This window comes from Agelaius tricolor, unplaced genomic scaffold (genome assembly GCF_023055355.1).
Source record: "Agelaius tricolor isolate 1412-34295 unplaced genomic scaffold, bAgeTri1.0.p SCAF_9, whole genome shotgun sequence".
In the NCBI taxonomy this organism is placed as follows: domain Eukaryota; kingdom Metazoa; phylum Chordata; class Aves; order Passeriformes; family Icteridae; genus Agelaius; species Agelaius tricolor.
Genome location: NW_027269269.1, coordinates 3909850 through 3928176, shown reverse-complemented (window position 1 = coordinate 3928176; position 18327 = coordinate 3909850). Strand labels below are relative to the sequence as shown.

The 18327-nt window shown below is 37.2% G+C and overlaps 1 protein-coding gene across 3 annotated transcripts in view; it reads right to left on the bottom strand.

The window, feature by feature from the left end:
* Window positions 1-1773: 1773 nt before the first annotated feature.
* SACS (sacsin molecular chaperone) overlaps window positions 1774-18327 on the bottom strand; it is a 58033-nt gene continuing 41479 nt past the window's right edge. For all 3 annotated transcript variants that reach the window (XM_071434066.1, XM_071434065.1, XM_071434067.1), the window contains one exon: window positions 1774-17518. In XM_071434066.1, the coding sequence (XP_071290167.1) occupies window positions 5958-17518 (11561 nt within the window). In that variant the 3' untranslated portion in view covers window positions 1774-5957. The remainder of the gene's footprint in view (window positions 17519-18327) is intronic.

Here is an 18327-nt window from a genome sequence, read left to right as displayed (position 1 = left end):
TTGGTGTCTATTTACTGAAGGATTTTAACTCATAGTGTTAGTAAACCACAAATGTCCACCTTTTGGAAAAAAAAATAATCACCATCCTTAAAACAGAAGAATCAGGACAAAATAACTACTAACAAACTTGCTACTTCAGCTCTGGTGATCAAGGGAAGAAAACCAGCACTTGGATGAGATCCCCAGGTACACACAAAAGCCTGAGCTGAGAAAGAGTCCCACGTTAATATTTTCCGCTATTATTGTGGAAAAGCCCAGGGCAGTCCTCGCTTCAAGGGCTGCCTTCGCAATTTCTCCAAGAGTCTGATGTACAGAACTGAAACTGCTCTTCAGCAGCAGGGTGGAGCCCTCAGCAATTAATGCAAACTCCTAAGAACTCCAGTAGAGCAAGTAGGAAACACTTAAGGTGAGCTCAGGCAAGTGAAGCAAGGGTTCACATGTTATCTGCAGAGTGCTCCAACTGCTCTTACACTGCCTAAAGGAGAAGTAGGAAGCCACACATCTTCCCCATCTGAAATTGACTTTTCTTGGGCTAGACTCATTCATTTACTCCTGTCTTCAGGAGTGAGTCCAAGGCTGTTTGCTGTAAGGAGAGAAATGTTTATCTCCACAACTGTATCTCTTGACTATATCTGTCTCTAAGGCTAAGCCCTCAGCTGAGGTACACTTTAACAGAAACCTGTCTTCAGTATTCCTTTTAAGTCAATGTAGATGGTCCCAGCTCCATGCACAAGCTTTTACAAACCAAAACACAAGCAGACTTCATTGGATAGAAAGTTTGAGTACTAAAATAAAGATCAGCAGATGCCCTTGCATGTGCCAGATACCTAAAAACTGCTGCTACGAGTAAGTTGGAGAACTGTAATGTCACCAGTCTCTTACAGGTGTAGTATTAACAGCAAAACTGGGACTTGAGTCCTTAGAAATTTCAGCCATTGTTCTGACATCAAGGAACATATGCCCGTTTCCATGGAGTATCAAACAAATAATTCACTAATCTAACCCCTAAATGTTAGCTAGATACTGCAAAATAGTTCAAATCTCCTTGTTCTGCTGGCAGTAGAATCACAGCACTTCAGTTAGACATTTTAAGCTTTTGTTTTGTAGGCACATTTTCAGTTGTGATTTGCCAATTAATTCACAGCAGGGGACTGAACTGAGGCTTTCCAGGCAAGAATAACCTGACCCCTAAAGAGCTAGGAAAATCAGGGTGCAGTCCCCTGGCTGGTAACACTATTAAGCAGGATGGTGCTTCATTTAGACACTGCAATAACTACCACCTTTCTTGTGGAGATAAATCTTCTGGACTTCTTTCATTTCACAGGTGGAGTCTAAGTAGTACCAAAACCTAAAGAGGTCTGCTGTACCCTTAGCACTGCAATCACACCAATGACTAACTTGATCATTTTCATTGCTTAAATTTAATTCTTCTTTTCATTATGCTACAACACTGACATCAGAAGTATTGTTCCAGTATAGAAGTTGTGCACATAAAGCATGGCTGGCAACATCTTGTCGCTTTTTCTTTTAGGTGTGGTTAGTAGAGAAACAAAATTTATGCTAACATTACCAGAGTATTATCAGCTGATGCTACCATCTGAATTGCTGTTAATCTCAACATAGGTCATACATCACTAAATTATAATTTTTGATATCTCTATGTGGATGTCTATTTCCCCCTCTTTAATACTTCAAAATTACTGTTTCTACTTGAATCAAACTACAGTAATTAGTTAGAGTAACAGAAAATTATGGCACAGGGAAGTGAGAGTATGCAGTTCTCTTAGTTTATTTCCAAAAGCATTATTCAAATAGAAAAAAAATCACTACCAGCATAGTGAACTGATTTGTTTGCATATTTACTCCCTCAAAAAGAATTATTTACAGCTGTTCTTGCAACTGGTTGCAATTGTTACACAGTGGAAAAATGATAGAAAAACTTCACTGGTGATTGTGCAAACACAAGCTTTTTTTTTTTCCATTTCACAGTCCTTTAGTATTTGCAGTTGTCTATCTTTATATAGCTTTATGCAAAAGGAAATTGCAAGAATTGGAAACCAAGTTCTTGAATAAACTTTATACATTTTGAACAATCTGCTTCTGCTTTTGTATTCAAATGAAACACAGCTTAAATGAATGTTTTCATTTTTAAAACAAAATTGTTTATACAAGACTAAGAATCTGAAATGTACTTTATTTAAAAATATGAACACAATTCTTGGTCCCAGCTAAAAATGTACTTAGCAGAATTTAGAAAATGCTTTACAATTAGGTTTCATTGGACATCTAGAATTCATTTGTCTTAATCAGTAGTGGGTGAAAGTAAACAAAGAAATTACTGCAGTGCTACTGAATTAATCGTCCAGAAAACAAACCAAAGAAAAAATAAACAGTTTTGATCAAAATTCATTGACAAAATCCTTCACGTGTCAAAAAAAAATGTGTGTCTTCTTCAAATGAAAGCATTTAATTTGGCTGCCAGGTTTAGTTATTTTTGAACTATCAGTTCTTCCTTTGTTCCCCAGGACCAATCCAGCCTTTCTCAAAGGGTTTAGATCCAGCAACAGAAAATCTCAAAGGTTACCACCTACATTCCTCTACTTTAATTGGAGCAATTACAATAGATTTAATTATAGCCTTTTTTAAAGCAACCCAAGTATACCAGTTCCAAGTGAATGCAGTCCTTGTAGTAAATTTTAAACCCTATTTCACAAATCATTACAGTAACTTTACTGATAATGATTTGAGTACAAATATTGGAAAACTGCATTTTTTACACAATAAACCATTTATTCTTCTGGTAGTCAGCTACACAAAAAATTATGTGCTTAACAAAAAACAACAACAAAAACAAAACAGAACAAAACCACTAACAAACAAAAGATATTTTTTCTTGTCACTAATTGTTGAGGCAAGTGTCCTGTGCTTTTTAGAATAGCTGTGTAACACTTCAGTGTTTGAGAGGAAAGCTTTTAAAGCACAAGATAATAACAAGACTATCAAGGCTTATTCCAACTGCAGTTCCTTAGATTTAAGCTGCTCTGTGTATAGTTGAATCAGCTTCCTAGACCACTGACTTTTTATTAAACTACTCAACTGTAATTTTGGGAGACAAGAACTGAAGCTGCTTTTCCTAGATAAACTGGTGGTACCTGTGGAAGGCAAGAGATAGACCTGAATGAAAAGATATTTTCTCCAGTGAGAAGTCATTTAATGTGCAGAATTACTTGCTAAATGTATTTTTGTGGAACCTACATGCTAACATTTACTTCTACAGATCCTTAGTACAGAATCATCACATCCTAACTGTTCTTAGCCTCCATACCTGTCTTAGACATATTGTCAAGTCTCCCAGCTGAGCCAAAAGGAAGAATCAATTAAGCATTTTATTTATTTATTTTTAATCAGGAATTAAATGGCACTTACAAAATCATGTTCTGTCCGAACATGGTTTCCTGGTCTCACAAAGTCTCTTTATTTATGTTAGCTGTTACAGTGAGTTAAGCAAATAAGAAACTAAGAGACTTCCAACTGAGACACCTCTCCTGCCTGTCCCTCTGCAGTCATCTGTAAATTTTATTGTTAGTTTCAATTCAGGAATAACAGAATTAATTCATTCATTTTCTGTGCCATTCCAGTTTTCTTTCTCAACTTGGCTCAGGCTTTAAAATTGTTTCAGACCATTAGCTTCTTAAGAACTGGGACTATTTTCTTTCTCAGTGTCAGTGCTCAGCAGAATATACAAACTAAACAAAACTAAAGTTAGAATAGTTTAGTGATTCTGCACAGCCATTTTAACAGTTCATAATAATAATACTGGTAAGGCAACATAAGTTGCTTATAAAACACAGTTATACACTTAGAAGATTTTCTTCCTCAAGAGCTCACATTAAAACAGGAAAGTGTTCATGGTGCTCCTGTCACACTTTTGCATGCTTCCATGAGACCTTATGTTTTAGCTTCATTTAAAATGAGAAGCATGAAAACTGTTTCCATTTCAAGTATTTTGTATAGCCTGAAGACTATTCACCTGACTTAATGCGCACAAAGCAAGAACCACAAAGGAATCTATTTTAAAAATATAGGAAATTAACTAAACTGATTTATTTCATGGCAGACCAGGTTTTGTGTTTTACTTACATGCTATTTATTGCAAAAAAAACCCAGAAAAATGTACAATTTGTTTGAGAAAACTGCAAACATATGTCATTGCAAAAAAAAAAAAGGCAAGTTAACTTTTCAATAGTATTTTAATATTTGTACAATTATTTAGAATTAATCAAAAAAAGATTGTGTATTTACCTATATAAAAGCTTCAAATAATAGGTAAAGTTAGCTTACATTATAAAACCAAAACACATCGGACTGAAATATTTGTTTGCATTTTTCTTTATTAAATTTATGGCACTTAATTTAATAGCAAAAATAATAATAATAGGTCTCCACAATCAGAAGCAGTATCATTTTCCATTGTCACATTTCTTCGAGATCAAGGCCTTTATAATTTACTCAAAACTGAGGCAGACCTCATTGTGATTTTTTGTTTTTGTATTACAACACTATCACAGCTATATCAGCTGTATCAGCAAGCTCGCTGTTGTTTATTTTCCTTTGTATTCTGTAAGTTAAATTGCAGTTTCACTGTGCTGTCAAGTAGACAGTGTAACAGCATGCCACTGGAAAATGTTTGAATTTATGTTTAATGTGGCTGATCCAGCAAAAAAAAAAATCCTTTCATTTAACATTATCCTTCCATTTTTTATTTTTAAAAATTTTTTTACAAAAAGCTAATGTTGAACATACATGTTGAGCATGACATTACCAACAGTATTACAAACTATAAAAGAAAAAGTGTGAACTAATAATCAGATTTCTCAAGGGCTGTAGTGAATAACAAAATAAAACCAGCATTACATTGCAGCACCTTTAAACATGTAACAAAAAACAGTGCTCTGTGTACACCAAAAATAAGTTACTGAACTGTACTATTACCAATGTTTGTGGAAAAATATATATATATGTACACACACAAAGGCACACACGCAAGGGAAAAAAAGGAACTCAAGCATTTAGGCCTCTGAAAACTTGAGTTTTGGTGTTCCAAAAAAAAATCTTAAAACACCATATAATAATTCTGTTCACAGATTTTATATCATCCACATGCTTTTTCATTAGACAAAAGATGACAGACTCTAAAAGAAAAAGTAAATGAAATACTTAATTATTTTATAATAAAGTAAATGCAATCAATGCATGATGTGGCATGTTAAATCAAGTATCATTATTCAGCATTTAAAATAACTGTACCAATTTACATGTACTAAACTATCCTTTGAATGTTTACAGTGTGATGCTGCAGCAAATTTATAATCAGATCCAGCTGATAAGAGTATTACTATGGGTGACATGAATGTCCACAGAACGCAAAAGAATACAGATAATACTTTGGAGCAGTTTCTCCAAAGTTATTTTAACTTCCATCCCATTTCCCATTTCATTGTATGTCCAGTCTTAAGATTAGTACATTGAAAACTGACATTACCCTTTCAGAAACATTACATTAAATGAAATAAATCTAATAAGGAGTTACAATTACAGGCTTTATCTAACAGAAAGCTAAGCTTTGGTTATATAAAGTGCAGTTCAATAATATGCCAATTCATCACAATGTTGTGCATACATCTAATTTTTGCAGCTCGATTTCCTTGCAAATTCTAAAAAATATTCAGGTTTTACAGTTTGCTTAACAGCAGGCTCAGTTAAGAAAAAAAAATCCCATTTAAGTAAATTTTAGTTCTAGGTACCTCGGTACAATCCACTTTTGTTCACGACACTTCTAAACTGCTTGGCACCATGCAACCTCTTGGATGTTCCATAATCTGCACAATTGCATTTGTATGCCACCACTTGAAACACCTAATTCTTGATAAAACAGTTCCCTTACCTCTTCAAATAATTTATACTTTTTGTTGTATGAAGTTTTCAAGTTTTATTATGATGCAAGCAGTACATTCCATCACTCTCATAGCAACTTCTGAAGTAAACCTATCATTGGGAATCTGTGGAAAAGGAAGTAAGTCAGGATACCTAGTTTTTAAGCTATCTACTCCATAAGCCTCCAATGTCTGAACGTCATTTGAAAGTCCTTCAAGTTGCTGACTGTACTCCTCTATTTTTTGTGCAAGAGCTGCTGGTTTTATGTCTTTGTCTGACTTGCCCTTCACAGCGTAGTCAGCTGCAATCAAGGCTAGTTTAGTAGAAAGGTAGCACTTAAAGCACACCCATTCATTGGCATTTTTATGAAGGTCGTTCCGTGCAGCTGAGAAGTTGGCTCGGGCCTGCCTAAGCCATCGACGCGCCTCCACAGGATTGCCAACGGACCTGAACGTAGGGGGGACGAAAAAGCGCTGGGAGTAAGAGGGCCCTGTGGAGGAGGGACACTTTTCTTTATACTGCTGTCTTTCAGATTTGTGGCTTGTTGCTTCCTGATTCCATGAAGTGTAAAATCTCTGAAATGAAAATTTATCTGACTGAAATCGAGAAGCAGAAGATGAAAATGGTCTCCTTGAGGCTCTGTCCATATTTTGATCCATAAAGGCCTGTTTTTCCATCCTGTTAATCTCATTCTGCAAATGTTTGAAAACCTCATTTGCTATATCAAGATTCTCTGCATTTTTATCTGGGTGCCATTTAAGATACAGCCTTCTAATAATCTTTTTTCTTTCTGATTCTGGAAGCTTCCAAGCCTGTTCAATCACAGATGTCACTTCTCTTAATATTTCTGGCAACGAGTTTGACTTTATCTTTTTTGGAGAGTGGTGTTTTGAGGACATTGTTTTGTGGCTTTCTCTACCAGTGAAGATAGGTGGAATTGCCCTCGGTCCATGTGCTGGAAATTCTGTAGGACTGGTTGGGGTAGAAGGTGTGCTATCCCTGCCTTGAGAGCTTTCCTCTGGTCTGGAAAATTTGTACAAGTCTAGGGAGCTCACTATTTTATATTCACTATATCCAATATCAATCTGGTAAATCTTCCCTAGAAAACTGGGGCTTTCATCATCTTCTCTTTCTACTTCTTGCACGATGATTGCATAGGTGTAAGTAGGCTGATATGATCCATATATATCACCACCTTCAGAATCAACAAGGTAACCAACATATTCACCAGGATAAAATACATTCATTGGATCCATTAGAAGTGTATAGTGAATTTCAGCTGGTATAGGAGTGCCAGGTGTTGGTAGTTCAAGTTTTGATGGCTCAGAAGAGTCATACTTCACGCCTAAGCTGTCAAGCTTCTCACTGATCCGATAAATATCATTACAACCCAGCATGGCAATTAAATATGAGGTATCAGAGATCAGGTTGTCAGTTGCAGATTTTAAGGTCATGGCTAATGCTAAGAGGAAATTTATGTCCTTGCTGTCAGAATGCTGTATGTAAAGCAATATTACTGCATTTCCATATCTCTTCAAGAAAGCAAATGTTTCACTTTTGCTGTGGGGAATAGGAGCAAACCCTTTAACTCTTAATGTTGTTTGCAACTTCTCAAAACAGGAAACTTTCAAACCTTCTCGCAAAGCTTTGCAAAGTCTTATTGCTTTTTCTTCGTTAGCCAGGAAAGCATTGTCATTTTCATGCTTCATAATCCTAATGAGTCCTGTGATGAACTGCTCTGAAGACAACAGTAACTGTAACCTTCCCTGCAAAGAACATAACGCTCCAAACTGACAAATTTTGGGCGACTCCTCATCTAACTGTTCTTCAAGTATACTGCTAAGTAAGCGAGGCCTCAGCTTCTGAGGGAATAACATTATCAATTTAGTGTGAAAGCCATGGTCTTTGCCTAAGTAACACTGGCTGAGATCAACAAGCATCTGCACACCAATGTTACCTTGGATTCTGCTTTTGTAGTGGGGTGCATCATCAAAAACTAAGATACTAGACTTTACCAACCTACCATCTTGACTGGGAAGGTAAAGGGCAAAATCTCTCATATTCTCAAGGTCATTCCTAACCTTTACAGAATCATTCTGAAGACTTTTGAACAGGCCTGAAACTACTCTTTTAACTGTGCGCATTTCATTGGGATCCAATTGCTTTCCTTCCGAGCTCTTATATATGCGACCTAGAACTTCAACATACTGCTTTGTTGAAATTATGTCTTCAGTGCCCAAATGTTTAAATAACTGATGGAAAGTACCAAGTTCTAAAGGAAGCTTGTAAAGATAAGGTTTAAAATCAGATTCATACTCAAGGTTTATTACCACCTCCTCAGGCTTAAGGAGCTTCCAACCTTCTTCCACCATTACAAAAGAAACTCCTCGAAGCTGAAAGCGGAATTCCCTCTTCTCTGTACTAAGAAACTCATAAATGCTTCTTAGGACCTTGGCCCTAGTTTTCACCATGTCCTCATCCAAAGTTGTTATATTGCATATGTTCCTGCAGTTATTGATAACTTTGTCCAGAGGAGGGTCCAAATTAACATTCAGCATGGCTAAAACTTGCTCAAGCTGTTCTTGTGCACCAAGACTACTCCCCTCTTGTTCTTTGATGCTTAAAGGTGTTGCTTTCTCAGGAAGAATAGGACATGATGTCCACAGCAACTGCAACACGTCGGTCTGCTTGAATTTAGGGTTCACCTGTGCCCCATTGAATCGTATAAGTGGAAGAGTTCCGTTAACTTCTTGATACTGAGGATGAAATCTCACAAATTCTGCTGGCGCTCGCTCAGGGCACAGAAAAGGAATTAAAGACAATTCTTTCAGAAAATTTCCGGAAAAAAGGTCAGCTCTTTCTTGAAATATATGATGGAGGAGAACATCAACAGTATTCTGCAGTGTTTCTTTAGACCAGTTTTCCGTATTTGCTCGCATGCTGATTTCCTTAGCAAACTGCAGTAACTGCTGCTGTGAGATGTTGAATTTCAAACCGATATGTCGCAGAAAAGTTACCCACGATGGAAGGAACACCGCTTGATTTTTTGGTTTTGTAAGTTGCTCTAGCTTCTTAAAAAAATCTTGAGGTATAAAGAATTTTTCAGGCAGCATAACTTCAAAGACTTTTACAGTCCTGTCGTAAAAGTACTTTGCAGGTTTTAACCTATTGCTTGCATCATGAATGATCAAAATGCTTTCAAGCTTTTCAAACAGCTGTTCTTTCATTTCTGAAGTTTCTTCAATGCTAGTTAGCCTATTCTTTAAGTAGATCAAATGTTCTAATTTTGCATCGTAAGACAGACTTTCAATTTTTGGCAAAAGATGTTTCAAGTACACTTCAAGATCATCGACAGAGACACAGCCAAGCATAGTATACAAATCTTTCAAATGAACCTTCTCCTCAAGAAAAGCCGATGAAGTTGACTGTGTCCATCTGTCTACTTCTACTGATGGGATGCTTTTTGTGAGGACATAGCACGTCCCATATTTTGCAATGCTGATGTATCGGCCACTGATTGATTTGTAACATGGAAGAGACTTTAAAATTTTAATGTCATCCTGAGATGTCAAATGACATAAGTTGCAATTGAAGTACATTAGGAGAGCCTCAAAGTCACTTTCTGCTAACTTTTCAGTCTTGAAAGTTGATGTCTGTACCATATATTGTATGGCTTTCAGAATGCTGGAGGGATTATCTATGTTTGCTGTACGTCCCGACAACAAAGGCACTAAAGCACTGTCTTTGGAGCAGATTTTGTTCAATGCCAGCTGAATGCAACCCGTTTTCATTAAAGCATGGAAGACTTTATCACTCTGGGCATTTGGAAAGACAGCTATGTGCATGATGCTGAGTGGCAGCAAGACATCACACTCTGGCACAACCAGATGATTGGCTGAGACAGTAAACTTTACACCTGGGAGCAAAGTCCAGTCCTTCAAAGTTTCAATAACACCATCAAATTTTGCTTGTGTATCTTCTTGCTCTTCCTTAATATTTAGAGACTCACTGATAAAATGCCAAGCACTTTTAAGCCAAGATTCACTTGCAAAGTTTTCCTTCCATTTCATACAATTTTTAGTTTTATACTCTCTCGGCAGCACAGATGATAACAATTCAGCAAAACTTCTGATATCAAAGACTTTTGCTACTTCACTGCTGAGCAGAATATTGTTGTATCTCAAATACAATGTGTTCATAAAGAGATCCTTCCGTGATGGAATCAATTCATGGTATGTTGTCAAGAACTTCGGTCGCTTTGAATCAAAAACTTGCAAAACATTGTCCAGAGTAATGAGGAGTGGCAAACCCTCAATTTGGATTTCATTTTCTTCTGCATCTTTGAAACAGTAGTCAACCAGGAGTTTGAGGCTATGGAACAGTTTCAAATTTGTCTGCTGAAGACGACAGGGTAACTTTCCAATGTGGCAATTAGAGTCTGGAAAAGAAAATGTCATCAAAAACAATCGCACATCAGCAGGTGTCACATAGGTGACAGGAATATCTGCATCTACCAAGCAGTGGTAGAGATTTGCAGTCTCATCACAGTTGTATACCAAATTAAATCCAATTTCTAAGAGTAAATGCTTTAGTCTGTAAACATTTTCAGCCACTGTCTTCCGTGTTGTGATGTTGTATTCTGTATTTTTGAGGTGCTGCAATTCATCTTGTAGTAAATTGTCAAAGAATGGTCTGCCTTTGTTCACAGTAGACATGTTAACCCATGTGATGATAACAGCAGAATGTAAATCAGAACCATCAACATTTGGAGCTCTCATAACAGGTAAAAGACGCTTTAAATCTTCATAAATGCAACTGTAAACTGCTTTCACTAAGCAATACCAGTCTGGCTGAATATCAAGTCTATTAACTGGGAAAAAGGATAAAAACTTTTTTAAAGTGTCTTTCACAGCATGAATAGGTGTGTTTTGCAGCACTGATACTGTAGGGTCAGTGCCTGGAAAATACCTCTTCTTCAGCTGAATCAGCAGCTCAACATAGGCTGGTGCTATCAGTGCTGTCATTAGACTACTATTCCAGTCACTTCTTACTCCAACACCATTATCATCACGCCACAGATTTCTTCTTGCAGAGTCCAGAGCAAAGTGTCCATTCACATGGAAAGGTAATCCAGTTTCTAATGATAAGGGTAAGAAACAGAATGCTCTGTGGGGTTTTTTGTAATTGTGAGTAATGCAAGCTGCTACTCCACCACGAGGGAAAAGAGTAATGTCCTCATTCTTGTGGGCTGAGACCACACTTTTGGATACCTTTTCCATGGCAGAAAAGCCTGACCTGTTACAAATTAACCAAGTGGTGAGATTTCCTTCAGAGTCTTCAGTATCCATTGTGTAAGTAATCTGCTGTACAGGTATTTCACTTAGCTGCTTCTTTTTAGTTACACTGTCGATCACAGATGCATGGAATTGCTTTCGTTTCAGTCTGTCTCCATCAGTGATTTTGCCTTGTACAGAATACAGGACATTCAGTGCTCCTGTTGTTTTTTCTATCTCACAAATAGAAATTTTTTCCATATGGTTCAAAAACATTAGGAGTTCTGCTCCATCTGTACGCAGCTTATCCAAAAGATTTTGGACCATTCTATCTGAGCACGGAACTGACGAAATTTCTGATACTTTTGCCATTTCTCCATTTCGAAGAGGAAACCTAAACATTGTACAATTGTCCAGTTTAAAGTGATTTCCTAAGTAGAGATCCAGTACGTCTGAGAACTGTGTTCTGAAATCTGCATCTAAATCTCTAAACATGCGGCCAGGACTTGTTGATGTTGAACCTGGTGCATATCTCGCATGAGGGTCGAAGATGCAAAGTATATCGTTGCCAGACAGGAAAGAAGGGCAATCCGTAATGTGATAAACAGAATTGAAACCTATACCATATTGCCCAGTTTTACAGGGATTCCCTACTTTTGTACCTTTTCCAAGGTTCTGGATTCCCCGAATATCATCTTCTGTAAAAGGCTGATTGTTGTAAACACAGAGTGCTGGTCCTTGAAGTGGTGCCCATTTCTCATCAAATATTCTATCGGCTGGATGCTGTCTAGGATCAAACACAAAACAGATCTCTGTAGCTTTTGCATCATCTGCATTCTGAAGGAGCTCTTTCAGCATTTCTTTTTCTGAAGGGTAAGCATTCAGAATGCTTTTAATTCTACTAGTCAATTTTTCTTTCTGGCCAAATTCCGTTCCAAGGGTAGTAAAACAGATATTAGATGCATATCTTTCTAAAGCTTTATGGCGTTTTGGTATTGCTCCAAGCTTCACTGCAACTTCTCTTGGAATATCGCCATGACAATATTTAACAGTTGTGTCTTTAACTTTTATCCACGGACAGTCATTGTAACACAAAGATTTTGCAGGCAGAAGTGCAAGACGAGTATCTGGCAACAGTATCTCACCATACTTTTTCTCACAAAATTCCTGCTTCTTCTCTCTAATGAGGCCCCATATTCCTTCACTAATTATTCTCCTGCAGAGCTGAAAGCTGTCTTCTGTTAGTTGTTTGGTCCCTCTCTCCTGATTTATTGATTCCAGAACTACAGCAAAGTCTTCAACTGTGAAAGCCTGTCTTACACCCACACTTTCAAACAGCTCACGGAAACTATTTTTGTATTTGTTAGGCAATTGATAGAGATAGGGTGCTGCCTCAAAATTCAAATGAAAAGACACTTTTGATGGATCAGCATACACATTCTCAACCAAAATAAAACTACAGTTTGTTAGCTGTTCAATTATCATGGCTTTTGTTGATTCACTCTCTAACATCGCCTCATGCAGGTATTTGTAACAAGCATTAGTGATGTTTTCTTGATACAATGTAATTCCATCAAACGACTTTGCAACTTCTTCTAACTGATTTATGACTAAATTAACAGCTGGTTTCTTAAGTAAACCCAAAAATTCTTTGACAGCTAATGACAAAGTACCACAACCTTTAAAAGAGTGGGAATTTTCATTAAGAATTGGTTGTATGAGGCAAACTATATCTTGATGATCAGCAGTGAAAAGATCATTTGCTGAAAACATCGCTTCAGGCTGAAAATCACTGCCTTTCCAGTGCAGTGAGAAGCCCGCTGGTTTGCTAAGGAAAGGAAGGAAAGGAATGTTTTGACATTTTGCAGCAAATTCTTTAGCTCTAGGATCTCTAGATTTTAATTTTTCATCAATAAGACTCAATATAATGCTGCTCCTGAGACAAGCTGAAGCGTGATCAGTCTTGTTAATTTCAGCTACTGACTCTGCACGTTCTATCAGATCTTCCCATAAGATATCATCTTTTGCCATTCCCAACTGCACAAGTTTAACCAAAATAACAGGGTTAAGATAATCCTGAGTGGTACCATAAGGAAATCTTCCGTCCTCAGCATCATACAACTTTGCAACTCTTCCTTCAGGATGGATCAGTCTTGATGGTGTAACTAATGAATGTCCATCCAATGAACAGGGAATACATGGAGTAGCACGAAGAATTCCTGAGAACTCCTCAAGTTTTTCATTGAGAACATAGCGCATCAGAGGATCACGTAGCTCTGGATCAATCTCCTGAATGTTAGGGAAAAATACCTCAGAAAAGAACTGTTTCTCAGAGAAAGTGTTCTCCGATAATATGTATTTGCATCCCGCTTCTTCAAATCCTGTCCTTACCCAGGATGGAAGATCTACAGCACACAGATTTTTGGAGCCAGTTTTTTTAAGGTACTTCAGAAAGATCTTGAAGGCTGACGGCCCAACGTCTGGCCGTTTCAGTATGGAGTCATCTAAAAACCTTACATTCTTCATGGAAACCCAAGATGAACCATCAGAAAACACTTTGATCCCTTCTTTGCTTTTCATATGAGCTATGTCCTCATAAAACCCTTGACAAATAACAGAAAAATCATCGTGAACTGAATCGGGATCTGGCCACACTGCACAGTAACTGTAGTCAACTAGCTCACCATTGATTGCCATGTCACGTAAGACACAAAGGGCTTCTATGTAGGCTTTTACAATAACATGCCTCATGAATACTGTATTCCATCTTCCTTTTGTGTCTGTTTTCCAGATTTCTTTCCGATTTGAAGTAACTGCAAAGCAGCCATTTATGTGGAGAGGTAAGCCTGTTTTTATTCGCAGAGGTAAATAGCAGAATACTTCACCTATGTTGTTACAATTAGGTTTCACAATCCATTTTTGATCCTGGGTTTCAGACAGCAACACTCCTACACCACCACAGGGAACTAGGCCTAGTCTTCGTCCACTTTCATGCAAAGAAAATTTCAAAGCATCTCCAACATCCATGCAAGAACATATAAGCCATGTTGTTGAATCTACTGTTTTCTGTGGCAATTCATCACCTGATCTTTTCGTCTGTCCTGATTTAGCCATTTCAAAGAAAGCAGCTGGATCTTCTTCGGTACCTCTGAAAAGTGGAGACTGTAAATCAGCAATCCGCCTGAACACATGGTGAAATTCCTCTACCACTATCTGCAGGATACATGATGACTTTGGTGTTTCCGTGGGAAGCTTTTTAGTACTGCTGCTGCACACCTTCATGAGTTTAGCTGCTTCCTTTAAAACACTTACATTTGGTGCACTCAAGGCTTTGGAAGAACACAGATTTTTTCTGATAGTGACAACATCTTGTGCCACGCTGGGATCATCTGCTTCAATTTTCAAGTATTTCAAAACCATTGAATTTACACTCTGAGCAAATATTATCAGTCTGTGACCGCAAATGCTAAATTCATCCACAAGAGAGTAAATGTCTGCTGTATTGTAGGATGCACTGCTGACTTCACTCACTTTAGCTTCCTGCTGAGTCCTAAAGGACAGCCTGAAAAGTGTCCCTTTGTAGCTATAGGGAGATTCTACTGTCAGTGGTAGCTGGCAACCAAAAACTCCTATAAATGGCTTAAACTGATTTGGAAATTTTCTCAGTCTCTTCTGTTGCTTACTCCAGTTGATTTTGATGCCAGGGTTAGATTTATCTCTGATATGCTTACTTATGTGGTTGACATTTGGATCAAACATAATCATGAATTCCCGGCTCAAAATAATAGGAACATCAGTGATATGATAAACAGAATTGAATCCCAGTCCAAATTTTCCTACTTTGTCAACTTCACTCCTTTTTAGAGACTCTCCTAATCGAGTTATATTTAGGAAATCAGAGTCGGAAAACTCAGAATTATTGAATGACCACAAAGCTGGGCCATGACATGCTGCCATTCCTGGATCCAGAAGGTTCTCTCTTATATCCATATTTCTTCTCATGTCAATCAGGAAATTACATTCCGTTGCATTAGCATCATCAGCATTTTGAAGAAGCTCCTTAAAGATATCTGAAATGGAAGGGTATTCTTCCAATATGTTTTTAATTCTCACAGTCAGAGGCTCTCTTTGCCCAGATTGCTCAAACCCCATATTTTCTGGATTAATCAATCTTGTGCTAAGGCATGGGACATTTAACCACTCAGCGGTTTTCATTGGTATGTCTTCATGCACCAAAATTATGGGTTCAACAGAATCCTCAAGCAGATCGTTTAAGTCATCAACTTTGATGTCACAGTAACAGCACTCATGAATTGGCTTCATTGCAAGTTTATAAGGAAGTTTGCCACTGTACAATGGCATGGGCGTATGCAGACTCGCGGGGATCTGATTGCTGTACAGCCATCTTATGATGCTCAACATAATGTGAAGGCTTTGCTTACTCTCTTGTTCTGAGAGAGACTGCTCACTCTTCAGATATATTTTCTGAATGACCATAGAAACATGGTCTGGCGTTAACTCCTCAATTGAACCACAACATTTAAACAACTGGTGAAACTTTGCCATAGTTTTTGGAACATAATGTAGATAAGGCTGGAGATCAAGATCAGGAACTGATTTTATAACTGCTTGTGTGAGGGAACAAAATGTTTTACCTGTCCAAACCCAGGGAAATTTCAGGGCTTTAAAAGCTTCTTTCCCTTCTTCTAGATGATCATGCATAAATCCATAAATCTCAAGCAAGATATGCTGAAATTGATAATAGTCCTCATCACTGAAGGTTTTAGAACTATGCCAATCAACTACCACCTTGAAATGTTTCAAGACTGCTTTTATGCTGGGCTTGGTGGGGATGCCAAGTGCTTTCTCTATATCCAACAGTACATTTTCCACAAGAGGAACTGAGGAACCAACTAAAATTGCATGTGATATATCACACATTTCTGGTGGTGAACACAGATTACAGTGATCTCCTTTCCAAACCAAGGACCCTGGATAATTTGGAGGCCTTTCCTTACTTGCAGGAATCCATTTTATCTTTTTCATTGCAGCTTTTGTTTCAGATGATTGAAGCAGCATATGGTTTTTGTTCAAAATTGTTAAGAGAGTTCTAGCTTTTCTTAACAGCAAATCATGATCGGTGTTGGAGTCAGCATGCAAACTTTCAATTTTTTTTGCCACTCTCAAGATATCATTTTCGTCAAGATTTGCTTCATTTTTTAAGCCTATTTGTCTTAGTGAATGAAGAATATCTGAGGATGTAAAAATAACAGGGGGGAAGCAACTTTCCTCCTCAGCATAAAACAAATATTGCAGAAGTTCTACCTCAGGATCAAAGAGTTCGTTTGCTGACATTATCTTTTCCGGTGAGATCCGAATAAACTTTAGTGGTGTCAGCCAATCTATCACATCTGTATTCTCATTTTTCAGAAAAGTCAGATTTTCAAGAACCCATTGCATGATCTGTGCTGTTTCATCATATGAATAAAAATCACTTCTTATGTCTTCTATAACAAACTTCAAGCAGTCTGTGCTCTTTAGCTGTTCTGTTTTCAGCAAATTAGCTAAGCGAATAGTTGCTTCATCACTGCTGTCAATTATTGGAACAGAAAACCTTAGACCAGGAGGAATTTTGGCAGTGTGGTGTAAAACCTTACTACCTTTTAGCCCAGTAAAAACAGGGACACTTTCATCAGACGATTTTTCAATTTTTTTAAATATTAGCAATTCCTGAATAATTCTCTTCTCTTTTTCATTTGCATCTGTTAAACTAGCTAAGAATGCCCTAAGAGCATCTTTATGTGTCGGTGGGAATGACGCAACCTGATTGCATAATTTCTGTAAGGACATTTTTTCCATTATTTGTAAAACAGCACTTGGCAATGGTGGATGCACATACTTTTTTATAAGTGGATGTTGAATAGAAATATCCAGTTTCTTAAGTACAACTCCACCAATTTTCTGAATAATATCAGCTAAATATTCTGGGAGCTGAGTGTCAGATTCATCTTCCAGAATGATGGGTGATGGATTCCTAAATCTAACCAGTTCCACCGATGTTTGATTTTCCTCCAGCAGTGTCTTGGGGATAAGCGGCATTTCATCAAACACACTCAAGTCATGAGAAAAATGTATGTATAGATTCTTCCAGACCATCTTCAGCCAGGAAACTGATGGGTGCTTTTTTTCTTCCAAGCCTGGATACCACTGTACAACCACATCTCTCCCAGGCCACACACTGTTCATAATTTCTTTAATGAGCCGGGCAAACCTTTCTGGGTTCAGGAGCTGCAGCTGAGTGCATGGCCTCCCTGAAATTACAGCAAAAGGGAAAAGCTGTGAAAATCACAGAGCAGAGTTACTTAGCAAATGGCTTCAGGGGACAAAGAAAAAAGAAAACAAGGAATAAAAGTCTAATCTGTACCCTGTATTTTGTAGAAAAAAAAACGTTTGTTAACCAGGACTGCAGATACCAGCTTCCTTTACTTTCAGGAGTTAATTAAAAGAAAATACATTCCATATTAGTATGAAAATATAAACAATTTGAAACTTATCAGTATGTTATTATATTTGTTAGTTTAACACAAACGTTCTCAGGCAAATATAGCAACTAGAGATTTAGAACTGAACTACAAATTATTTTTTTTTTAGTTAATTCTTTACCCAACTTATTTGCCTAGTGGTAAATAAAAATCTAATCCTTTATTTGTCTATAGCTGGAAATGTTAAATAGATTTGAAAGATTATTTATTAGATATAGCAAAGTGGTTCAGGTGCAGCTGCTCTTACAACTAAAACTGACAATAAATAAGACTCAGGTAGGAAGTGCTGAAACTAAGTCTATATGTTTATTCTTATTACCGATATTCTATATATATATTCTTATTACTGATGTTCTCACTAAAAGAAATATGTCTTTACACTCATGTCTTAATTATCATTAGGAAAGTTTATACTTAAAAACTACAGAACTTCTGGAAGAAAAAGAGCACAGAATAAAAAAATATCACTACCTCCCAATGCATCAGAAATGATGACAGAAGTGAAATAATGACAGAAGTGAAAGCAAGACATCTTTTTGAATTTCAGATCTTTCATCACACATCTAGTTAACATTACT